This window comes from Solea solea, chromosome 14 (assembly GCF_958295425.1).
Source record: "Solea solea chromosome 14, fSolSol10.1, whole genome shotgun sequence".
NCBI classification, from domain to species: Eukaryota; Metazoa; Chordata; class Actinopteri; order Pleuronectiformes; family Soleidae; genus Solea; species Solea solea.
The window spans coordinates 12,853,266-12,880,679 of NC_081147.1; the positions used below are offsets into that span (position 1 = coordinate 12,853,266).

A 27,414-nucleotide genomic window follows, 5' to 3' on the forward strand; every position below is an offset into this window, starting at 1 on the left:
AATACATACTATTATGTTCTAAAAAAAAAAGTGACAGCTTTAATAATTATATCAGGTGAAGGACATTTGTCCATTTAAGTCATAAAGTCATAAACATATCGGTGGTGTGGGGGGACACGCGAGCGAGACGGAGCAGTCGCTGCACACGCCGCACATCAGGTGTGAACCAGGCCTTATTGTGTGTCAGAGGTTGAGGACACGACTGTGAGCCGGTGAATCCCTTTAAACAGATGTTGAGCCTGTCGTGACTGATCATAGTGAGAGAAGCATTAAGATGGGCCGACATTTTCATGACATTCAATTTAATCGAAGCCGAAACAATGGAACTAGAGGAGACATGGGATATAACAGTTCTGGAAGGCTGCAGTCGATGTGACTCCTTTTTTTAAGCATGCATGTATGTATGTACGTATGTATGAATGGGTGGGTGTGTGTGTGTGTGTGTGTGTGTGTGCACATGCGTGCTTATCTTTCCATCGGATAATGAAGGAGAGCGTTCAAAAGTGTGCGATGCTTGGAGCCGGCGCTTTGTTCGCTTCAGTCAGGATTAGCGCATAATTATGTGAGAATTAATAGACAGAATGTTTTAAAATACATAAATGTAAAATGGCTTCTCCTAATAAAGCTTTTGAGGATGCAGCGAGGGATGTGTCTGTGTTCCCCCGCACAGATTTATGATTGCTGCACGGCAATAAATTTCAAATCTGTTTTTATTACTTTTATAGGGATCATTGCTGATACTCTGTAGCCAATGAAAAATATGCTCATGAATACTCAAATTTAGAATTCTTGCTGCCTTCAAGCGAATGCATTACTGTCTCTGTGTTTCTCTGTGCCTGCATCTAACATTTTCCTTTTACTAAGTAAAACTCTGTGGTGGATCAAATCGTAATGGTCTTTGGGTTCATTGTTAAATGAGACTCGGTCGCTTTTCAACAACCAGTGACAAAAACTAACACCCTCTTATTACATACTAACTTCCATTAAACCAGGACCTTGTTAGGCAGCGTTTTTCTTTCTAATGACACCATGACCGTTTTAGAGTGCACTTACAAGCGATCCTGATGTATGCTTTTTGGCTTTTCTGGGTGCCTGTGGTGCTCCAGGCGACACACTGACACCAGTACTCATCAAGACCGAAGATCTTCTCCACCTGCTGTCTGGTTATGTCAATTGTCACCTGCATGACTGGCAGAGCTGCAAAGGAAACAGAAAGAACCATCAAAATGGTGACCGGGAGGGATGTGAGTGAGAGCAGTTTTATACCCGTCGGTTCATTTGACAGCAGCAGAGAGTGAAATTACCGTAAATATTTCTCATCGGAAAGGAAACAAATGGCCTCACATTAATCCTTTAGTGCAGTTTGTACCTTAAACTAAAGCAGCAAAGTAATTTAAAAAAAAAAAAAAAAAAAGCAAGGCAGAATAAATAAGTTGAGAACCATAATCATGAACAAAGTGCTTTAACTGAGGAAAATGAGAAGAAAGCCTCCCAGCTATCCTCGGTGAAAGCTGAACAGTCAGGACGGAGGTATAGGAAGTGCTTAACAAACCCTCTGCAAACCCAAATAGGCGGCGTGAACTGATTCACTATTATTAAATCCAGAAAGTGAGAGGAGTTCACAATTTCCAGAGCATTTCCACAACAGTGTTAATATAAGTGAAGCTTCTGTAACACAAGGCAAAAACAGATTTATTGCTCTTCCAGAGGAAAGCATAGACAAGAAACGTCTTCTTGTGCATTTATTAAGCAGCAATATTTCATTTCATCTTAAGTTAACCTTTTATTGTGAAACTCGCAATCCACAGGCATCTTTACATATTGAGCCCCGACTCTGATCCTCACCATGTGTCCTACTTTTTTACCGACGCCAAAGAGACTGCCATATTATTCTCCCAGCTCTTTCTCCCTCTCCCCGTCTGATCTTTGCTCTCTGGGGTCTTTTTGGTGAGAAGGGTGTTGAACCTTTCATATGAACACAGAGCATTTTACAGTCACAGAGGACACATCCCCAAGACCGATGTGGTAGCATTTACAGTACAGCGCTGTATATTTAAGTCTCGACGGAGAGCCGCTCTTCAACTTCAATTTACATAAAAGCACTTTCTGACACTCTTACACTCCCCTCACACACTTGAACTGTCTGCGGTGATCATTTGGAGCCCCAGACCGAGGCTGACTGAAGCTTGACTAAGTGGCACCTATCAGGCCTTCAAATCTATACAGCAATTACATAAAGCACTTGTACTGGATACAGAGTATTCATCAAATACAAAATGGGTGATTTTTCATGAACAATTTGAGACAAACTGTGTATGGGTCTGTGGGGCCCTGTGTGAGTGCATGCTGGCCCAAAGGTCATATGAGCTGTCTTGAGAGGAAAAGTGAATTGGCTCCACGCCGGCAGCCACACAGCGACGAGTAGCTTTGAGGGTCACTGGCTGAGGCCCCCCACATGTATTACTGGTAGATTTCTGTGCATGTGCAGTAAGTCTAGCCCCCAAGCACCACTGAAATATCAAGTGTCAACAGCACATATGTCCTGTTTCAATCAGACGTCATTCAAAGATGAATATGCTCAATTGTCAAAAAAAAAAGTTTTTACTTTTTCTTTGTCTCAAGTTTAGCTCTTCTATTAGATTTTGTGAGTGTGTGTGTGTGTGTGTGTGTGTGTGTGTGAGAGAGAGAGAGCGAGATACTCAAGTTGAGGGAGAACCGAAAAGCTACAACAAATGTCTAGAGTAATAAAAATGAGCACTATAGTGAAGGAACAAATGGAGCAGAAGAAAAACCCCTTTCCTTCAAGTCAGCAGGATGTCAGTATTTTTACCCCATCACACACAAGAATCTTAAAAACAAACAAACAATGCAAAAAAACACTTTGCACCTTATACAACAGCTACACAAAGTGAATCCCCTACCTATGTGATCCAAAGAACAATGTCAGAGTTATTCTTGCAGTTACATTTTGTATACTATGAACAGAAAACCAGGCCCGACATTAACACAAAATAATGAATTTACGTCGACAGCTGCAGAAGAGTGAGAGTTAAATATATACTTTTATTTACAATGCATGAAGCAGTGTGCACTTCATATTGTGTTCACTGGGGAGGGCATTGGAATGGGGAATAGTTATATTTATTTTTCTGTTGGTGTTTTGTATGTGTATGTGTGTTCATTACGTATTTGCCATTATATACAATCCTTAAAATGAGAAATGTATTCTCTATAGAGACCCATGACTGCAAATATAGCATTACAGTTACAGGCAGTGTGGGGAAAAAAAGAGAAGCAAACCCTGTGAAGTGTGCCCTCAAACCTGGAAGTCAAATTAAACTTAATTCTGAGAAATCCTTACAGGCTCTGGTGTGAATAACAATGGAAATATCTGATTACCCCGATTTAGACTGAGCTCATAACAATATATGTATATGCAAAAAGGATTTGGTTAAAAAAAAATACTTATAATAAATACATTTGAAACGCAGCAAAGCTGTCTTATTAAGCCTAGTGCACTTTGCGTGGCTCTAGTTACAGTAGGAAGCATTTAATTAATGCAAACCTTCGTTCTTCTCCAAGCTGGAGGTTAAAGGGAAAACAGATCAGCATGGAGATGCAAAGCATGAACAACAGCAACCTGAGGTGAGAAATCCTAAGAAGAGCAATTTGAAGCTCTGCTTGCCAGAGTAATTGCATTCTGTTTCCTTATCTCTTCCTGTCGCCATAATTACCTGCTTTCTGTGTCTGACACCTTCCAGTAACACTGCTGTGAGCCAGTCTGTCCAATTTCAGTCCAATTAATAAGTAGGAAAGAATAATCTCATCACTTTGTGAACAAAATGGGACTGTAATTTTATAGCTGTTGTTCATAATTGGATAGTCTGCTGTTAAGTGTTGTTTTCCAGAGTCTATTCTATTGAGATGGCCAAAAGTAAAACACAACTTTATGCCCACCACTCTTTTATTGATCCATAGAAAGCTGTCTTTTTCTGAAGATGGGGGTACTGACACACTTACAACTCAATTAGATCAATATTGATTTCTAATAGTAGGCTATGCTTAGCTGCCTTCAAGGTGTTAGGAATTATCTTCCTTTCCTGCGAGATACTGAGTGTGCGTCTTCGATTTGATCAGTAGCCCATTTCCAAATGAGCTCATATCCCGAATCTCAGAGAGTTTTTAAAGGGTAATTATGCGATTGACACTGTAAGAATAATGGGCTTTCAGCACAAACTTTATTCTTTTTCAAAGTACAAATTAATCGGCTGCATTTAACCATACTACAACACATCCCAAAGCTTAACACTGCATTGACACACGTGGGTTTTCAGTTAAAATGTACAGTTATGTGACCTACGTACCTGGAGTTTTTGATTAGAAATGCAGAATTATTGCTTCATTAGCACCAGGTTTAGGCTTATTATAGTCGTGCTGTAAAAATTCTACATTAGCACGTGCAATACTACATTAATTAACACGTCATATTTTTTCTCACTTTTAATATCCAAAGCTGCTGTCTATTCTATTTCAATTCAGTTCTTTTAGTTATTTATTTTACTTTTTGGTCATTTACTTATGTTGTTTTTATTATATATAGTAACCTCCGCCAAGGAGGTTATGTTTTCACTGACGTGGGTTTATCTGTTTGTCCTACTTTTAGCAACTTCCTGTCTACAGTTTTTGATGAATCAACCTGAAAAATAAACAAACAAGCAAAGGCGACTGCTGCATTATTAATGGACCTACCTATCATCTCTTAATCAACTTTGCTCCCTGTTGAACAAGAAAAAGCAAAACCCCTCCCTACACTTTTCTCTTTATACTTCCTGACTCAACCTAAGTTGAACTTGGCCGGCTCATCCATCACAGTTCAGTGACTGGTCATTTTGGACTTTCATCTTTATAGTTTCCTGGATAGACAGCGAGTTCATACTTGATGATAAATGACGTAGCATTTCCATCTTAAGTACAAGCAGCACTCTCCTCTATTGCGAAAAAAAAAAAGAAGAAGCCACATATCACTCACTGCTGCTTGTGAGGTGACGCTGTTTAAAGGGATTTTAGTCGGGAATGCTCAATATCACTTTTTTTGTGCGTCTGATACAGTTATCACAGCCTTGAGTGTCTGTACTGATATCACTCAGATATAAAGTCGTTTTACATCTTTCAAACTACTTATCTGCTGACAACACATTTGTGCTGATGCATTACTATCTATTTAAAATCACAACTGTGCAACAATTTCTCTGCTCCCATAAAGAAGAAGAAATTTACTTACCTACAACATGACTTTGTTAAATGTGTACATGTTAAGCATTTAAAGCCATTACTGCAATCCCACTTGAAAACATTGCAGGGGAGCAGTTGCCAAATTGTCCAGAAACACAGGAATAAGACTCTGCACTTATAACCTGTGGTCTTCTACAAACACATACATCACTGTCCCCTGTGTTGCTTCTCTACGGGAGATGGGAGAAAAGTATCCACACCAGCACACCATCTTCCTCTCCACTTAAAGTGGTCTATATTTTGGTCACATCTTCACTGCAGACCCTCATCTTTCTAATCCTCTGGTCGAGACATTTTTGAAATGGGTACTGAAGCTTTTTAGGTCCAGTATCTTTCAGTATTTCTGACACTTATCAGCTTGCTGCTCTCTGCTCGCTCTGCTGGCAGGTAGTGCTACAAGGTGAGTGTTACTGGGCGGGTGGAGGCGCAGCAGACCAAAAACACCAAATCGAAACACAAACACAGTTTGTATATTATATATACGGGAGGGATTTTCAACTTATCCCAAGATTTTCATAAATCAATTGATCTGAAACTAAAACGATTTCCGTTTAAAAGAGAAAATGTTGTTGTTTGCCTCTCATTTCCAGTGAGGTCCTGTGACAATTGCATGTATGTAAATAGGATTATAAAGCAACCAGTCTGTGGACTCATGTTAGGTGATAGTAAAGCAAATGGTTCTGCATCAAGACCTCTGGCTTTCAACAAATGAAATGGAAAGAATAACAAAAAGACTTGGATGGAAGAGATGCAGAGTCGCAAAGTTCATGAATTAACTGGCCTTTCCATTGTGTGACGGAGCTTGTTGCAAAGTCTCCAGGCAAAGGAGTACAATACAAGCTATTACCAGATCCAGTGGCACAAACATGTACACAAAAGACACACCAACATTCACTGTAATGTGTTTTACTCTGTGTCAAAGCAAGATTATTTTCACATCAGAAATGGCCGGCCCAAGGAAGCAGAGGAGGTTGCTGCTCCTCTAATTCAGCCAAAGGGGAGGGAGAAAATACTTAACTGTCAAATTAACCGTCACCAAATCTCAGCAGATTTTCTTTTCTCTCTCTCTCGGTCTCTGTAAAAAGATTTACACTTGAAATTTTGATTGAATTGCATCAAGGGCAATGCCTGCAAGGGAGGTGAGGGGGCAGAGTGGAGTCTCCAATGCTCCAAAACAGGACAATCTCCCAAACTAAATGTTGATTTCCAAGTGTCATCTTTGATTCTCTACCCTTGTGTTGTGTGTCACTGTGAGGAATTGGCAATAAAGCCATAGATAATGACTAAAAATGGCACTATTCTTCACTCTTACATTTTCAAGATATTTATAAGATTTTGACATATGGAACAGACATGTTCTCCCCATGTGTGCGTGGGTTTTCTCTGGGTCTCCAAAAACAAATTGGACACACTAAATGGACCGTAGGTGTGAGAGTGGATGGTTGTTTGTGTCTATGTGGCCCAGTGATGGAGTGGTGACCTGTCCAGGGTCGCCCTACGTCAGCTGGGATTGGCACCAGCAGCCCTCATGTGGAGGAGAACGTGGTATAGAAGACGATGGATTTATGGATTTTTGAACAGTCACAAACACACAGCGCCTTGTGACCTTACAAGATTCCATAAAAAGAGCTAAGTATTCACATGTGCCAGCTTCCAAAGCTTAATTTGTGTTAATATTTGACTGACTCGACTTGTTCTGACCTTGCAAAGCAGTTGCCAGAATTTGCTTCTCTTGCTCTTGGACGACTGGATGTAGCATCACGCCTCACAGCAGCTATAGGAATAAGTGACTCGTCCCACATAACATTTTTTTGTGTTGTCTTAATAAATGCAGAGTATCATGATTTTTGTTTTGCCTTTATTAATCAGATGTTTTGCGTCGGGCCGGCTTCTAGTGCCACAGTGAACCTAAGAAAATAGAGATAGAAATATCTATATAGAGATAAAATAGAGAGTAACAAGAGTAAAAACAAACAAACAAACAAACATGCAGCCCTGTGTAGCTTTTTTTGAGTCACCAGCTGCCACTGTTACACATGCCCTCCACTCTAACAACACCTAACAATAGGAAATAAGTCACACTGGGACAAGAGCACAAGCATCTTTCTGATGTGTGTGTTTGTGTGTGTTGGACGAATCTTCCCCTGAGCCAACACAAACTCACACACACATAGGGTAAACGTCATTGGACTCAATCCCACATGAGTCGATATTGGGCTTGTCTGAGAGTGGGACTTTATTTTTCTCTCCCTCGCTCTTGTTTTCGCAGGCTGTGACCTCAATTCCATCGGGTCATTTGCTTATCAAAAGCAGAACTGGAACTTGCGGGTCCTGAGTGTGTGTTCATCGTGAGCACGGAAACTCAATTAGATGGCATCCCTGCTGTGTGTGTGGCTGGGATTCATCAGTGGATATAGTGGGATTACGGTTTGGTGACTCTACATCAGTGGCATGGACCATTTCAAGGGAGAGGGTTCACAATGGTTGAGGGGAGACATCACAGATGAACACTTTTAAGAATGCTTTCACTGCACAATCCCACCAAGCGTCCAAAAGCAAGGTTCTAAGTGTTTCATTTCCTCCCGTGGTGCTTCTTTGTACTCGGTGGCATCAGTGTCATCATCAGCACTACCAGTGTCCACAGTTTCTTTTCATGGGACCAACAATCCGCTCTTCTTCAAAGCAATTACTTAACCTCTACTAGATGAAAGAAACCCCGAATCCAGGCTAGGTTGTAAGGTTGTACCAAAAAAAAAAAAAGATCCTGAAAACGTATATACAACAACAACCTGTGCAGTAAATCCACATTAGAATAACCCAAATATCAACTATTTAACCCCAGGTTACAAACCCAAGGGCACGACTGCTTTGTCATCTAGTCCACAGACTTCCATTACCATGTTAAGCAGTGCAATGATGGGTGGCCCACACGACCCGACGCAGCGAGCTGAGAATGGCAGGTGGCGCCATAGGCGTCTGTCTTCTAACAAGGATATGGTGGCCTTCTGAGTGAAGCATGGCTCTATTAAACTGCAAAGGAGATGGGAGCAGACGAGGGAGGGGTCGAGGCAAAGAGAAGCGCTGAGTTCACAGGGAACAAGGCAGTCGGCTCTCCCATTCAGGGATGTTGGTGAGGTTGCGACTCAAGTCAGTGGGACAGCGTTCTGGGTCAAGGCTCTGCCTCTGGTTATGGCCGGCTTTTCAAGAGCTTCTTTTGATTGAGCTGTCCATTTTCCACAATGAATGCACGCCGCAAGGCCCCTGCTGATGCTCTCAATGTCGTTACAGATTATTCATGGCTGACAAACAGGCGAGCAGGTACCGCTCCAATCAATCCGGCTAGCTTCAGTCCAATGCCACTCCAAGGAGACGGAGGTGGCGTCTCAACAGTGGCGCGAGAAGTGTAAACAGTGCAGGACACGAGAAAGAGCGCTAAAAGTCATTGAGGAACAATGGCCGGTGAAATCAGACAGTAACATGTGAGAGGAGGAGGTTTTGACTCCAGACATTGTTTGGGCTCAGTAGTGATGAGGAATAATGATGTACACAGGAGAATGAGATCTTCACTCAGCAAGATCAGTTTACACAATTTGCGCCTCACTGCAACAATGCATTGTGCCATATACATGTCCATAAATTATGCTCAAATTGTGTTTTTAGATGCACAGGTGTTCGCAGGTTTGGAACGTGATAATGACACGACGCGCAAAGCCTTTGAATAGCTCACATGTGCCGCCGAGCTCCAACATCACATGGCAGACGTTAAAAATAAGGCTTCCATTTATGTATTTCACATTTCCACTCGCCTCCGTACCAAAGCCAGAGCCGATTGAATCAAATGGACGTTAATTCAAAGCCACTGATCTTTCTATTTACACTGTCCCTCCATAATTAGTTTGCTTAACCTTTCCTCAATGGTGAGCGCATACACACACATACACTTTCACAAAGGCAGTGATGTGATTTACCACAGCGCCTTTACCAAAGTGCCCTTGTTGTAATTACTCTCCATCCAATACCCTGACCCCGATGATTGGCAAAAGCAGGATGTCGTATATGCCACAGTCTTGGGTCTGGGCGTGACGAGGACCTGCGCCATTATCTCCCACACACACCTTGTCCTAACTCGAATGAGAACACGTCAGAGGTGAAGGCCTAGAGCACTTTGCCTCTGCTTCCATTACATTCTGCAGAGTGGGAGGATCTGATAGAACGCTAACCACATGAAAGCTGTGATAATTTGCTTGGGCTAACATGTTTCTCTCCCCCTTCTCTGACATGGCCTTGGGCGCCGAAGTAAATAGGGAAAGCTGCTTCAGGTATAAGTCACTCGGGCTTCCATCTGCTTGTCGAGTGCCCGGCACCATACAAATTGCACCATTGGTTGCTCTTTTTTGGACCTTTGACTGGCGTTGTTGTCTGAGTTAGAGAGCAGAGGGTTTTTTTTATGAATAATCTGTATATATTCAACCCAACAACAAGCAGCATTCAGAAAATACCAGGAAACAACAGAGGCTACAAAAACAAAACAAAAAAAAACACGTAAGAATTTTTCACATTTCTGAGTTTTACATAATAGAATTCATATTTATTCTCCTAGCTTACAATATTTAAAAAGATACACATATTTATATTTATATTCATATTTACTTTGTTTTTATTGAACCAAACTAATCTAAACAAACATTTAGATATATTAATAATATGAAATGAATATGAAACAAATTTTACAATGAATAAATTGCCTTTCTATTTTTAAACAATCCATTAGTTTTTTTTATATAGGCTGATATTTGCTATTATTTATTCATCAGCCAACAAATGATGCATTTTGTTCTTTATAAATGTTGCTAAGTCAATATGTCATTCAAACATTTGCATGTAGTTTATTTCTTTAATGTATTTAATATTTAATTTATATATGATAAATACTGTACATAATTGCACTGCAGTGCAGTTATACCACTGTTGTTCAATAACTGGTTTGTGAAGTTAATATTAGCATTTGTTGTCATTAAACAGTAATCTGCTCAATATACGAGGGAAAAATTCTCTGATGAATATGAAATGATAATATTTAGCGCCAGTTGTCTTTCAGTGTTAAGCCAAATTAGTAACATTTTTGCAGGTACATATCAGTTAGACTTCAGACAAAAACATATATTGTAGTTTGGTATTTAAACACTGTGCAGTAATGGCCTGTTTTATCTTGTTCATTTATGCTACGAGTTTGTAATGCCGTGACCAAACAAGCGTGGCAAACGATGACTTTCAGCATCTCTGCGTGGTTCGGGTTAACGCGTGCGCCGGGGTAAACAGATACCGCGCGTCTCTACTGTACATCAATCAAGTCTTATCCATCACCCTCGCGCAATGACACACAACATTTCCCACGGCAGACTGAAATGGGAAGGTCGTCGATAGTAAAAAGAACATTTTTGATGAATGTTTCACAGTGTAGATGTTCAAATGTACGTATTGAAGGAAAAAAGAATGTAACGGAGGGGAACTGCATCTTAAAAGAGTAATGCCTGTATAATATTCACAACAATCTAATCTGTCTAATCCTCCATCTGCTACCACTGATCCAATGGTGATGGTTCTCAATCCAGCGTGGACCATGGATGAGGAGCGGGGTGAAGTGCTGTAGACTGAACAGGGATTGAGCCTTTAAATATTAATTTCTTTGTTCAAATGCGACTTTATTAATTTTTAATAGTGTAGATGCAAGGCAGAGAATTGTGGACTTTATAAATAACCTGACGCCGAGAATTGAGAGAAAGGAGTGAAAGTACGAGTAGACCCCTGAGCCTGGTTTGATATCACAGATAACAGCTGCTGGGAGGTGGTGTCGAAATAACATGCACAGATGGAGCGGTTGTGATGAAAATGCTTCAAAAAAGGAGCAAAAACCAGAAATTAGTGATCATTAAAAAGGTTCATAATATGGTCAAAAACCAGTTGATCTGACAGAAATGATTGATTTTACCTGTAAAATGTGAGAAAATAGTAACTTGTGCCATTTTCTATGATGTAAGACAGCAAAAAACAGAAAAGTATCACACAAGAGAAGCTGTAATTAATAACTTTGTAGTCAATGTGACTACCATTACATTTCTAGACTGTAAAGTAAACACATCCTGCCAACAGAGCTTAGTATTATTCATTTTCCACATGTCTGTCCCTTTTTTCTGTTTATACTTTTATACACTCTAAAGTCTCTTGGTGTACCAGGGAAAAATAAATACATTTTCAAAAAACAAACACATGGTCTGAAACACCATGAACTAATGAATTATTAAACTGGAATCACATAAGGTCCACACGGTTTCTCCTGACGGCTCCCAGACTACGACCAGTGCTCTTGTTATTGTTAGCATGCCTCAATGAGCACCCACTCCAATGAAAAGGTTTCCTCAAACACGCGCACACACGTCTGCATTTTCCTCTCTTGTGGTTGCCACAGTGACCACACAGGGCTGTTTCCAGGAGTGTTGCATGAGGACGGGAATATGTCAGTGATGAAACAAGAGGCGCATGTGCCTCTGTCACCGACCTGACCCAAAGGGTATGGAATTAGATTTTCAAACAACACTTTTTAAGAAGCAAACAAAATATTGATTTATTGTTTGAAAATCCGCTTGTTCTTTGCGCTCTCTGATTTGTTCTTCGCGTTTTGGAGCGACACCTCAATGGACGGGAAGTAGTCACACGCTTGGATTCGCTGTCCGTCTGGAACAAAATAATTGTGTGGTATCGAACGTTTATAATCTGACAAACATTAGATAATTACAATTATTTCTGACTACTTCCGGTCCATTGAGCCAAAATCGCTCCAAAACTCTGTAGCCAATCAGCAGGCAGCTTCCTAAGGCCCGCCCATGTTTAGAATCGCAGACAAAAAAACAAACAATAAAATACAATATTTTTGAATGATTAAATTGATATTTTATTTACTTCTTAAAAAGTGAAAATAATGACACAAATCTAATTCCATAAAAGTACATGGACCATTGATACAAAGTCTGGTTTTGATACCTTTGGACAGCAAAGCTGCAGCTTCTCTGCACAAAGCAACTCTTTCACATTCACCACCACTATCCTTCACACAGGACACCCAGCAGCCTCTTGTTTAAAATAGAGGAGAATGGTGAATTGATGTTGTTTGGAGGAGTTTATATAATAGCTTTACCGGAAGTTTCCTTGAGGCCAAACACACAATGCATTAACTGACAGCTGCTGAGTTGCTCTGCCTATCAAAGATCTCCATGGACTATTTAGCTGTCAGCTCCTTCCCTGCACCTCCCAGCCCCTCTGTTTTAAAACAAATTTGAGCAGAGCAGGTGCTGACTGACAGCACCAACTCCCATCCTGTCTCCCTCTACACTCAAGCCTTTCATTTCCACGCTAAGCGTAATGGTAAAATTACAATAAAAAAAAATATTCAATCAGAAGCATATCAAAAGTTAATTGCCTATAATCAAAAATAAACACCCAGGGAGGCAGTTTCCTGGCTTCGCACCATGTTAAAACAGCACATTTTGAGGGAGATTGTGGAGTCCGAGCACATTTGCAACTTTGGCCTCTATTTGCTCAGTACAAGGGCATTACAAGAGGCTTGGGTGATGCATGCGCTGCATTTCACTGCAGCACACAGCCAAGATTTTATTCAAATGTCTCGGTTAGGAAATAGAGAGCTGAGGACTAAGGTTAATATTTCCATGCCACAGCCATAGTCTGTGCGCCTTGGTTACTGTACATTTAAATGTACTTTACATTAACACTGACAACCAAAATAGACACTGATGACTTTATAAAGGAGTGAAGCCGTGATGGACTCGGACGAAACATTTGGCATTTCTAAATTCCACTGAAAGCACTGCACACAAACTACAGATAGGCTTATTGATATCATGTCTGACTTTACCAGCTAGATGTGGTAAACAACTTCAACTGTTCAGGAAGAAAAGGGCCACTAAACCTGATGAATGTATTCCAACCACAGGCAAGGGCACCGCTTTTGTGCAACTGACAAACACAAAATTACTTCAGAGATGGCGACGCGTGAGGCTGATGTCGGATATATTTTGGTGGGAGGACAAAGGGCTGCGTGTGTGGGAGACGAGAGCGTCAACGCTGTTGTTTGACAAATGGTAATTATTTTTCCCCCAGACTTTTGTTCCGCTAATTGCAGTTAATTTTGAAATTCATTATTCCTACATGTCAAGACCAGCTTCAGGGGAGGGGACCCTGTGCACTTAAAATCTCTAAATAAGAATACAACCTGCACACATTCAGAGACACTGAAAGGTGCTGCCTGTCTGTGTGATCAATCAACACAGCTGGCTGGTGCTTAATTCCTTCTGCCTCCATTTTGTGTCTCACTGCTCCAAACAAACTTGCAGTTGTCTCAAAGCCAGACAAACACCGGCCTTCAATTAAATCCACTTCAACTCCCCTCTCACTCTGAGGTGTGTTGCTTTGAGAAAGGTCTGCCTCCACACACACACACACACACACACACACACACACACACAGACACACACACACCGGGCTGACCTGCCTGCAAAGCCTAATAGAACACGTTGACAGATGTGTCATGGGAATAATTCACCTTGCCATCTGTTTTTGGTGCTTTGTGGCCATATCCTTCTGCCTCCGTCCTGCAATCAAGGACAGGATGAAATACAAGTCCCATTATGGGGTTGCAGCTAATAATGCATTATCAATTAGTCCCCTTGGCTACTGATCGATGCTTAGCAGGTGGTACAAGGCCATTCTGGTCATTTAGGACTATATTGTCCTCTTCCCCACTGATTCTCTTATTTCCTTCTGCTCATTACATCCTGGCTGGCAGACCTATCAGGTTTTGCTTAAATTGCAGCACGGCCGTTCTTCAGTATTCCATTAAAGATCATGTTTAATCACTGCTGTGTGGCTCAAAGGTCATTAGGGAGACTGTCCCGAATTAAACTTGAATTCTGACAACAAAATGATGATAAACCTGCCTCTGACTTTGCACTTTACTGAACATTAGTCTTCTCTAAGTCTTAGACAAAGGTGCACGCCTACGTCTATGTCGCTGGAGAAACAGAGATGGGAAAACAAAGCAGAACACAGGGACAGCGAGGGGGAGAGCTGGTGTGAGACTGGGTGCTATAATACCACGGATAAGTATTGCGGTATTAAAAACAAAGGTTATAGATCGTCTCAGCTGAGCTGAGCTTATCTCGCCCTGAGATCAGAAATTAAACATGTCGCCCCATTGCAATCCCGGATTTAGTCCATCAGAAAATACATATTTTATACAAATGAATATGCATCGGGCTGCAGATGTTGGGGTTTACCAAGCGGTGCCATTATACATTATTAGTTCTATTCAGAAAGTAGAGGAAGGTTTAAAGAGATTACGGACTACGTCATAGGAGGTATTTAGGTTTCAAAGGATTGACAGAGCACAGGAGCTGGCACTGATAACTCGGAGGGAAAAGGGAAGAGGTGATTTACAAATATAGCAGTCTGAGGAGTTAAGAAGATGGAATATTAAAGAGTTTATGAATATAGTGTCTGTGATGCCATTGTAAACTCAAGAAAAAAAGGCACACATGAAGCCTTTGATTGTTTTCTCCATAGTTTTGTAGAAGTCCTGTCAGCATCCGGTTCAATCAGCAAACCAAATATACCCACTCCCCATCTCCATAAAGCAGTCGGCACATGTTTATTATTGTATTAGTGATGTGAAATGCATGTTTTTTCCACCTGAGAGGGTTTGCTGAACCGGTGACAATGCGACGCGTGCATCAGAATCGTTTCCATCAGTGCTGGCAGATGAAATGCAAACAAAATCAAATCAGTCGTGCCCACACAATAGTCGGTCGCTCAAATGCCAATCTACCCTGCGCTCATCATGTGTCTGATGAGAAATCAGAGTGTGCGAGAATCTCCTAATCTATGCAAACACGGCGTCAGGATTGATTTGTTCACAGGGGATATGTCTTTATTAGGACTCGCCAGACATCTCCGTTTCTCCCGTCCTATAAAGGATGACCTGGGAAAGACCGAGCCGTCGTGGGCTTTAGATGTGGTCGCAGCCATAACAATTGAGATAAGTTACTGAGGACTGGTAATGAGAACCGATAGACTCAAGGATGGATCGATATTGGACAGTGATACCAGGAGGAAGAAGGACAAATTGTGACATCTCTTTCTTTTTCCAGGTTCAAAGGCGCTTTTGAGACAAGTGGCTCCTTCCATCTTTCTCTCTCTCTCTGTAGGAAAGTGTTCACCAAACACAAAGGTGTGACCATAAGTCTGTTCAGGTGCTATACACACACTCAGCTGCAGCAGCGCTGTCGTCTTTCTTGCACATAATCAGCGAGCGGTCTGATGAGAGCTTGTGTGAACATCAGGCCTGGGTCAGTTCTTAACTCTCACCCTGTCCAGCTACTTTGACATTTCCCAAGTGTCCACATGGATGGAGTTTGCTGAATACTGCATCTGCTTTACAGGACCAAACCAATTTATCAGTGGAGCAGCCACGTTTCTGATTTAATTTAAACTTGGCTTTTCAGCATGAAGGTGAAAGGACTATTGATTACAGCTTCTGCTCCCTTCGACCAGTCTGTTTTCCCAATAAATATCCTTATGAAAACATGCACAAAAGTCATTGGTAATCCATTTCCTTCACCTCCTTGAAACAAAGATAAAAGAGGAGGATGAAATGCTGCTTCGGGTTATCAGACACTCATTTGAAACCAAGTTGGGCTCAGCATTATTTTCAGTTTATATTGCACACAAACAAACCCCAGTGCAGTGTTATATCACGTAATCATGGCCAATATAATAATATTGTGTAATACAGTTTTATAATTTGACTCTGCTGTTAGCATGTTGTAAAAAAATACATCCATATTTTCTATTAAACAAGACAAGTGTGTGTTTAGCAGTGACTTTTAAATGTATCGGCTTCTTCTTAAAAAAAGAAAATATTTGAGTCCCGGCTCTAAATTTAATGAATGATCACAACCATAAGCTTCAGAGATAATTATTTGCTTTAACTTATCATTGCCAACATAGTTTTATGGAATTTGAGCAATTTGATGTCAATAACAGACACTTAATAAAAAACATCTTAGTCTGATTAGGTTATTTGTTTTTGTTTGGTCATTTATTTCCATATGTTTTTTTTAGACATATTTAATTGGTTTAGGGATCCGCTCAGATGAACCATTTTGCACGACTATTAGAAATGTTATTAAAGATTTCATAATCGGGCTGTTGTGATCGTGTCAGCTACACATTATTTCCTCTGCTTATCATGGCCATGAAAAAAAAGGGCCATTCACATTCCTAATGAGGCTTTTTAAAAACATAATTAAATACATTTTAACCCCAATTTGAGGCATCTTTTAATTGCTGAGTTGCTTTTAGTAAACTTGTGACTTTATGGGCTGAGAATATCGTAAAACATCAGAGTTTGTAAAAACCTTTTCATCAGCAATTAGCCAAGGTCAGAAACCATTCGCCAAATCCTCCACAATGTTTGCATTTCTCGACCGATTATGACTATTATAATAACTTGATGAACACGATGTCTTCCTCTTTATGTCTGATGACAACTACGAGTCATTTTATTGTCGAACCATTAAAGTGTGAAAGAAGAAGCCAAGGCTCGACGCGTCATTTACATAACTATGAAATAAGGATATCTCATGAGAACACAAATCCATCTCAACACACGAACTGATGAAATTGAGGCTGACATCTCGGAAGCTTTTAAACCATGACAGCGCATATAGTACTTACATTTATGTCTTAGTTGTTAAGGGTGAAAAAAGCATGGATTTTGCTGAGGGCAAATCATGAGAAGACACGACCGCTTAGTCAGGCAGAAAATCCATCAAACTTTCTCTTAGAGAATGGAGCTACTTTGAGAAGGTGATTTTTCACTTTTACTCTAGTGATAAATTGTCAATCAATTTCAGTCAGCTTGGATATGTGTCCTTAGTCCTAATTCCTCGCTCCTCAAGGCAGAATGTTGGTATCAGGAAGCTATGGAGTGACACAAGTCCTGGTTGCTTGGCAACAGGTACACGCATAGAGTCCAGTGTGACTGTGACGACCAGGGTGAGAGGAACAGACAAGCTTGTACTGCACACACAGACACACACACACACAGCTAACCCACAGTTTGTGTGTGCCTCACATGTTTGGTGCAGAAAGGGGGGATTAGAGGGAGCCATCAGTAAACTCCTCCGGGCAGCGCTGACATTAAACAGCACAGGTGTTTGAGAGATCGATGTGAGTACCTTGGCGCGGCCATACCTCTGGACAAACGTGTGTCCTTCGGAAATGCACAGCCCCACATACGACACATTCATCATCAAACACAAGCGCCACAACAGAGTGATGTGAGGAGCTGCAAGGAGGCCGTGGAACATCACAGCATCTGAAAACACGGAGCCCCCCCCTCGCTGCTGCAGAGGTTCTCCGGCATGACAGATTTGTTTCACAGACAAATAAATGTTGACTATAATGGCTCATAACCACATGACAAATTGTCCATCATCGGTTAATGTTGGAAGAGCGATGTTGCATTGGTAATGTCATTTCCCCATAAACTGTGCACATTGTTGTCTTGACAAATCCAGCTCCTGACAAACTCAAATTCATATTTCTCTTCAAAACCCATTTGAGAGCTGCACAAAAAAAGATTTAAAGATGCAAATAAATACGACATTTTAACGGAGAAACCGGTTACTCGCCTGCCGTGTTTCCACTACATGGTCCCAGCCTGGCTTGGCTCTAGTACCTCCTCAACGTGGGGGGCGGGGCCATCACAGCGGCTGCATGAAACTGCCGTGACTTTGTTTAATACGCGACACACACACACACACACACACAAACTGGTGACTAGTGACTCGTAAAGCAGTTGTTTTCGATGTACTGAATCATTAGAATCAGTTAATGAAAAAGACCGGAGCACAGCATCTGTCTGACACAGTCACTGAATACTGTGGCAGGGTTTGTGATGCGGTCGCTAAATACACCAGACTCTTCTGTTAAATGATGAGAATTTAGACATTTCCTTGCTAAATGTCAAAGATTAACCCCCTCTTGTGCCTCTCCCACACACAGCATCGTCTCAGCTCGTTTACCCGCCCGGTACCAGGTACTGGGGCGAGTAGAGTCGTGCTAGTGGAAACACGCCATTAAAGAACGCAGGTTAACAGGTAAGTGGACAACGTGGTTATAACACACTTCGTTATCTGGCTCTGCAGAGAGACAGATAAGTTCCTCTAACTTCATTTTGGAAGCACATCTCTGTTTTAAGTGTGTAACAAGAAAAGCAGACAACAAATTGCTGTCAACAGACCTCTATGAACTAGTTTCTGTGTGAATGTACGAATCACACTGTGTGTTTTCCTAAATATAACCATACATATACATATATATATCCACGCACATGTGTACATGTAAAAAAGCTGATTAGAAATCTGGATACGCAGAGAAAGTGTTGTTCTCCGTGACAAACCCACCTGGGGAAAACATTTCTCTAATCTCCTGCCCCAGTTACAGAAACCAATTGTTTTTGTTTTGTTTACATGGTATTCAATAAAAGCAGCTTCATGGAGAATATAACCCTGTTACTTTAGTATTCTTTGCTCAGAGAGAGAGAGAAAAAAAAAAAACTATTAATGTAGGTATAGTTTCCAGCAGATCTTGAACATTTTCAGGAGCCAACATCCATTTTATCTATCAAAGTCCTGCTGATATTGGTACCATTTTTTTTATTTTGCATCCCTCCCTTCATTTATCAGTAAGCGGAACACGTATTGAAACACAAGGGGGAAGACTCATCGTATTATATCAGTGCATTTCTGATCATTTCCAAAAGTTCATGCGCTCCCTCGTGACTTTGCTTTCTATTCAGAAAACAGGAAAGAAAATTAACTTTTCATGCTCTTACTGATGTCATTCACTGGCTGCATCATCCGAATCTGTGTCTGACACGGATGCGTGTGAGTGACAGCGAGTTCGGGACTTCACACGATGTTGACAAGATGCATTATTATTATAATATTATTATTCAGTTCTACGTCTATACGCTCCAAGAATAGCGACACAAGCTCCACTCTATGGAAACACAGTTACATGTTTAGTCCCGTCTAAACCTCGACGACACAGGGAATCGGCTCCTGTATCATCACGCCTCAAAGTCACTTACATAGAGTGCAACTAGAACAAAGAGCCTTAACAGGAGAGGACAAGTCGACGTGCACTCTAAATAAGCGTCTCAGCACGGGATTTATTATTTGTTTTCAGCTGCAAACTTCACTCGAAATCCTCACCTACGACAGTCTCGGTGAGGATCAGCACGTAGGTACACCTGCATGACATTTAAAACATTTCTGTCTGTATTTGCTGAGCTGCTGCATGTTGGTGTAAGAAACCCTGCAGATTACATTTAAATGTGAGCTCTTGATCTAAAAACAAAGAGGCAACGTGCAAATCAATTAACACATTCATATTTAAAATTGTCTTGCCTGTTTTGAACACAGTGTGTGCAGGTGCTGCTGGGTGTGTCTGTTTTCCAGTTCCAGTTCAGTTCTTTATTTGTTTTTTTTGTTTTTTTAATACATGTTTGCTAAGTTACAGATCTAAAAAGAGCATTTGTCTGTGTGTGTGTTGGGGGGGGGGGGCACATCCCTATCCCCCCCCTCGAAAAACCTGTCATTCTCACATAATCAGTTGTCAGGCTGTGAATGGGTGGCTTGAATTTGCAGATTGCTGCTGAATCACATCACATCGGTGTCATACATGTTTATGACACTGATGGCGGAGGCGGGGGACTGCAGCATAACAGAGACAAAAACAAACAGGTCTCCAAGGTGACTGAAAGATTTCTGAGACTGAAACCAATGCGCTAATTATGAGACAGGCACGCTAAATAGGCTGGAGGATGAGCCAAGAGCCTGATGGAGCACGGCAATCACTGGGAAATCACAAACCTTAGTTTTCAGGATGCAAACACTTTACATAATACACCCATGCAGTCGCACTCGTCTTACATCTGCAGCAAAAACATCGGAGAAAAAAATCGGGCTTTATCTGTGCTGAAGAAAAAGACGTGTTTAACAGAAAGTGTGCTTCGTGTACCTGTGGCGGGGTCAATGGTCCGCTCGATCAAATGGTCGTCCTGGTGCACCCACTCGCCGATGCACTTGAAGTAGATCTGTGTGGCTGGAGTGGAGCGGCAGGTCAGCGTCACCGGCTTGTTCTTCACAATGTACTCATCCTCTGGCTCCACCAGGAAGTGAGGTAATAGATCTGAGAAGGCGGCAGGGAGTGTTGCTGTGGCCGTGTGCTCAGAACCTTAAGAGAATGAAAGAGAATTCAAAGTTTTCAGATCAAACTTTCCCGCACTGCTGCTGAGACTGATGAGTGAGTGATCAAATGTCTTACACAGGAACTCTCTGCGGTGAATAGCAACTCGTACTGTACATGCAAATACAAGAAGCTGAAGAAAACAGAGACGGACAAAGGGGGGTTGGGGAAGACAGCTGTGAGGAGGACAGATGGAAATGATGGAGCACGGCCTTGTGTGCGCTTCACTGGGTTGTTCCAACAATAGAGTCCATGTCTTTACTCTAGCTCTTCATCACAGCCTTTTAACATCACCACTGATGTACTGGTGGCCATAAATCCCATCTCAGCAACTATGGGCCACTTCACACCGCGCTGAATGTCTCTTCAGCCAGGACTTTAACTCAGCCCTCATCCAGAAAGAAAGGTGAGGCAGGGAGAGAGTAGAGATGACTGACAACGAGAGAGAGCCAGTTAAACTGAAATCCCATCTTAAATCCAGGAGATTTGGATTTTAGTCCTTCATAATCGTACATGATATATAGTAGGTGTGAAGAAGGACGAGAGAAGACACCTATTCCATGTGCAGAGAAAGAGCGAGCTGAGACAATTGCGCTATTTACAGAAAACGTGTCCACTCTTTGAAATTGTTCAACACAAATGCTGCATGACACAATGGAGCCGACAGCGCTCGCTGACGTTCCTCTGTGACCACACTTTTCCCTCTCTCTAAACATATTAGCCTTGTGTGAGAGATAAGACGGAGTTGCAACAGCGAAATAACCTCTTTACACCAGTGGCACTCAGGAGAGACCAGTAAATCCCAAAATAAAACCCCTTTAAAAAGGAGTGTAATATTAATTTACTGCCCTGAATCCAATATGGCTGACAGACCAGGCATTAACAACCTTCTCCATCACTCCCTGTGCAGCAGGAGAGGATGGGAGTCCACATCTCTCATAATGAAACGGCAACACTCATGGCTGACCTTTCTCTCCTCACTTCCTCTCCTCCATCACCCAGCTTTCCTTCATCCTTGCAGCTGGCTGATGTCCAGGTCAGGGATAACGTTACGTTGTGTCATAAACACCAGTCTTTGGATACAGACACAATCTGTCTCTTCCACCCCCACTACACATTATATAAATATCTCTCTTTCTTATGCATTTTTTTTTTTTTTTTTTTACTCGTGTGCTGGGTGTTGCTAATTCATCAGGATGAGACACAGTGAAGCAAGCCACTGCTGCCGCCGCCACGTGCCGCTGAACCCCATTAATGTTTTGTGTACATGTTTAACTCTTAATGAAAACTAAATGTTGTGTGTCCAATGAACGACATACATCACTTGCTTGACACTTTGCCTCTTTCCCCTCATTTTCCAACCACACTTTATTATTACAACACATTTGCCGAGAAGAAAATGTCATTAATATGGCAGCTCTCGACTCAGGACAACGTAGCTGCCAGATATTATTTACTATGTATGTGAGAGAGCATTTGTGTTGTCTGAGGAAATAAAAAGGCCACAGTTCATCATCAATAGTGAGTATAATTGCTTTAGCAAAGAGACAAAACTTAGCTAATAAACAGTGTGGGACCAGCAGGTCAGGTTATTTGAAAATGTGTTGGTCCTAATGACGGTGGATTCTTCTAATTGGCCAGCTTCCAGCTCTGTGACCACAGCTATTAGCTGGCCGGGCTGACCCTCTGTAATCCCCGCAGACCGACGACGACAGCTCAGTAAAACAGTAGGCGAGACTCACCTCACACCTGCCAGGTTAATCATCTCATAGAGAAAGGATGATGTTGAAACTGAGAGCGAAACCAAAGCCACCTGAGACACCTGACGCGTGGCTAAGAACGGTCGGGATGAGCTCCTGATGATGTTAAATCACCGCCGGCTCCTCATTTGCGGGAGGTCACCTTTAACGCGATCCCTAAACTTTTTGATGATGCTTCCGATCTGTGTTTGTGTGTCTGTGTGTGTCTGTGTGTGTGTGTGTGTGTGTACATGTGTGTGTCAGAAGGCATGGGGCTGGTCTTCCATTTTAGTATGCACTTTAGGTTAATGAGGTTAAACACGTAATTTCTTTAGAGAAATAAATTGTCGTTTTATGGGCAGGGCATTCCAGTCACGTACTGCTTTATATCAAACCCATAATGGAGGGCTGATGCGTAGTAAATTGGCTCAGATTATTGTCACGACACAATGTACTTCAAAGTCAACTTGTGCGAGCGCACACGCACACACGCACACACACACAAACGGGGAGTATCAGCTACTTAACAGACTTCTTGCGGGTCAATGCACAAATCAAATAGACATACAGCAGCTCTACGTGGGCACTGCATTATAATCCACTGAATGTGAGTGGCTGAAGCTGCCATTAATTGTTAAATGCATCTGAGCCCATTGTCAGACCATTTTTGTACGCACACAAACAACAAACACTGAACGCTGAATGTCTCCCTGGTTGATGATTCAGCCAATGAACATGATTTAATTGATTTAATAAGATGTGTTGCTCGGGACCAATAACATTACATTACTGCCTGGATAATTGCATTTCCATAAAAAGAATCATTCTGATTCTTACTTAAAATAAAAATAAAATAAAATAAATAAATAAATCAGGTTACGACCTTATATTTGTCTGCAGTTGCTATTCTCTCAAGAGACAATTCCGCTGACCTAAAAGGCGCACGCACGCACACGCACACACACGCGGGTGCACCAGCTGTCAGTGTGCTGAGCCATGATGTCCAGGCTGCACAGACCCCCATGTCTCATCTGTCCAGCTGACTACATCAACTCCCAGGTCAGAGTCTGAGTGCATGCACCAGGGGAGCAGAGGATGTAGAGGTTACGATTCAGACACAAACACATTCAAAAAAAATATATACGAGAGACGAAAGAAAACATGAGAAAAGTTTCCTGTAGCCACTGTGACGATACTTGTCCTCCTCACTGTGGATCACATGTTACCGACTGTCTTTAATATTTCATACAAACCCTTTCTTTGATGTCACTTAACACATCACCTTCTAGGAGATTTGATTACACACAAATCTCAGGTCTGGTGTCTGCTATGCTGTCGACTCCTGTTATCACCATTTGTAAAGTAAGCATTTATTTTGAAATTTCACTCCTTATTATCTTCTCGGAGAACAGAATTGCTGAACGCACCGTGGTATGAGAATGTCAGAAGGGATAAAAAAAAAAAAGCCGGAGAGGAAGTAACCCTCTTTTGTGTTTCTCCCTCATGGCACTAACACGTCGTCTGCCCTTTGGAGCCAATTACATTTCTTTTTTTTTCTTTTCTTCAACAACGCCATGTCCCTGAAGAAAAGCATCATTGAGCAATCACTGGGCATAATTTATATCACAGTGATGAACAGCAGCCATAACAAGTGTTTTATGACACCATCAGCGCATTACAATGTCCTCTGAAATTAATTCAATTAAAATGACTATCCAGAATATTAAACCATCTCATGTTTAGCTGCCATTAACAACAAAGCCCGGATCAAATTTGTCACAACCACTTTATTGGTTGATGTTTTCCTTCAGAGTGCTCAGGTTTGCTCAAGTGCTCCGCCGCATGATTTAATACGTCGCCGAGTGTCTTTATATAGCTAGCACTGGAAAACAACAATGTATGCACTTGAGGATTCTGGGAACAGGAGCCTTGCTCGTGTAGAGAGAGAGAGAGAGAGAGAGAGGAATATTTTTAATAAGCTGCAGACAATATTAAAGAGGGAATGAAGCAGAAAAGGGAGCGTAAAGGTAGACCGCCCGTCATTTATAATCCGGAACATGGCTGATTGATGTGTTTGTCCACCGCTGACAGATATTTACTGCGCCACATGTCTGAGATTCAAAACACCATTTTCAATGAGGAAACCATGCTTCAGCGAACACTTCTTAAACCAATCACACACACACACAGGTTCACGCAGCTATCCTTTGAAGGACTCGCACTGACTGAAGCCTCATAATAATGCCTAACCCTTAACCTTAACCTCACCACAATTCAAATCTTAGCCTTTAACCAGTTCCTCAGAAATGATGTTCTGCCTCGTTTGGACCAGGTTTTGGTCTCCGTGAGGACTGCTGGTCCTGACAAGGTCAGGGTTTATGTCCTAAAGAGGTAACACAAAGATGTACATTTGTTTCCTGGACACCTATTACTCTATAACGCAGAATGCATGACATAAAAAAGTATTCACTTTTCAACTATCTGACAGGAATCTTCAATTACCAAAGTGTTTAGTGGTGAAGCTCCTGAACCAGGCAAGCAATTATAAAGGTACCAATTTATCACTTACATGTTTTATTAAGCTGCAATGATTCATCAATTACAAAATTAATTGTCAACTATTTTGTTAATCAATGAAACAAGTTCTCTGATTTTTTGGCTTCTTAAAGGTGAATATTTTCTGGTTTCTTTGCTCCACAAAAACTGAATAGTTTTGGTTTGTGAACAGAACGAGACATTTGAGAGCATCATTACTTAGAGGTTTGGGGGGAAAACTGATCAACATTTAACATTTTATAAACCAAACAACAAATCAATTCATCGAGAAAAATCCAATCGAAATCGTTTTTTTCTTTTTAAAAGTATAGTTAACTGAGATTGTTAGCTGCAGACTCCAACTGTTTCAAACCAATTAAAAACCATTATTGGTTTGAGGGTTTTAAAAAAAAATTAATTTTAACATGTTTTCAAAATTTTTAGTATTTTCTGGTTTCTTTGCTCCATATAACATACGAAATCAATAAAACTGAATCATTTTGGTTTGTGGACAAAACAAGACACTTGAGAACATCATCATTTCCAGGTTTGTTAAACACAAAGACATTTTTCTGTCGCAGCCCTAGTCTGACTTGAAATTCAATTCAGAAATAATCACAGCTTTAAGCTGTTTATCTGTCTCTGCATTGATGGGCAACAACTCGCTCTTGTCCTACAGTCGGACAGGCTGTCTCGAATTAAGTGGTCTTTAGTCTGTTGTCCCTAAAGACAACCTATAATGCAGATACACACATGTACACAAACGGAAAATAAAAAAAACCTGCATACATTTGCAAAATACAAACCACACGTAAGCAAAAAAAAAAACCCCGGCACAAACAAAAGCTCTAGCTTTGTCTTTCTTTCAATCAATGACAGATGTAGAATAATGTATGCAAGCAAAACGACACGTTAAAACAAAAAATGTTCAGGCACCAACACAGTCAGATCCCACGCGATATCCCTGGTCATTAATGTTGGCCCCGGGAAGTAATCAATCACTGGCACTGAAAATGCATGTGCAGAGAAAAAGGCTCTCATGCATTAAATAAATATTCCGACGGACACCATAGTAACCTAAACTTCATCACGTCACGTTTCCATCAGTGTGTGTGTGGGGGGGGGGGGGGAGGAGGAGACAGAGAGGCTTAAAACAACGCACAGAAGGAGAGAAGGGGACCGAGGAGGACGAGCGTGAATATGTAAATGATTCTCATACATGCCACATGTGATGTTATTACAACCTTTTTTTTCCCATTTAAATTAATTGGAAATTGGCTGCTAAGCATGTACACTGATGCAGAGCTGTACATCCGTGTGCATATTTTAATCCCGGGCTCTTATACCATGCTGTCTATAGTGTTCCTTGACGAGCATATTTCCACAATAATTGTGCCACCGAGGCTTGGGTCACATTGTCGACTGTGAAAATGGCCATTAAAAGCTGTCGACATGAATCACGTCTTCTCACACAGGCAGCACTTTGGATGATTAAATGCTTTAAAAAAAAAAAAAAAAATGTCATTAAACATTTTGCCAACAAAAAGGAAAAAAAAAAAAAACACGGAGGTGTCATTTGTATAAACATGGCGCAGAGCACAGTCAAACACCTTTCAATAGGAGCTTAGAATCAGCTTATTCTGGTTTGATGATTTTTATGTCGTTATTTTTTGGGCCTGTCATCTCGGCAACATCCTGGAAGGGGGGGGGCGGAGGTCTTTATGTCTTCTACCTTCACTGCCAACACTGACGCTTCCCGGAACCTTTGCTTCACCTCACCTATCAACGCACAGCGCCTTTAAAGGAACGCTTGCCTTGTGATAAAGTCCATACTGAGCATATTAAGATTGTAATGCTTCCTTACTTGTTGTTGAGGGAAAACTCTTATATAATAAGGCCATAAGGCCTTAATACGCACTTAATAATGACTAATTAAGAGCCAATATGTTACTAATTTGCATGCTAATAAGCAACTAATTCATGGTGAATATGTGTTCCCTAATCTAAAGTGTAACAAACTTCTGGCCATGACCTTACGCTAGTGTTTAAGAGATGAAGAGCTGAGTTTAAATTGAAAATACATAATTCAAACCTGGAGGATGGCAAATATCGAGTTGCATTATGTGTTAGAGGAGTGCTCCTCTCTGAGTGTGTGCCTTTAAAACGGGATAACTATCAGTCACTTGAATAACATCAAAGTTCGCTTTTAAAATGCAGTTATTTCTTTTTTGTACCCCCGGTGTTTAAGGTTACTTAAACTGAGTAAAAACATCAGCTGGGTACACACACATCTCACACAAGAACTGCAAAGATCCTTCCGCAGACGTTTTTACGAATTCATCTCAGGAGGCTACAGACTATTTTGAGAAATACATAAAACACTGGGGTAAAAAAAAAAAAAAATTAAAAAAAATAAAACTGCCCTGACACAAGAAATACTTGATAGATTTAGCTCAATTTA

The 27,414-nt window shown here is 41.2% G+C and overlaps 1 protein-coding gene across 4 annotated transcripts in view; it reads right to left on the reverse strand.

The window, feature by feature from the left end:
• unc5a (unc-5 netrin receptor A) overlaps positions 1-27,414 on the reverse strand; it is a 135,959-nt gene that overhangs the window by 51,699 nt on the left and 56,846 nt on the right. For all 4 annotated transcript variants that reach the window (XM_058649816.1, XM_058649818.1, XM_058649817.1 and 1 more), the window contains exons 2-3: positions 20,452-20,667; positions 1,054-1,197 (exon numbers count right to left, since the gene is read on the reverse strand). In XM_058649816.1, coding sequence (XP_058505799.1) covers positions 1,054-1,197; positions 20,452-20,667 — 360 coding nt within the window. The remainder of the gene's footprint in view (positions 1-1,053; positions 1,198-20,451; positions 20,668-27,414) is intronic.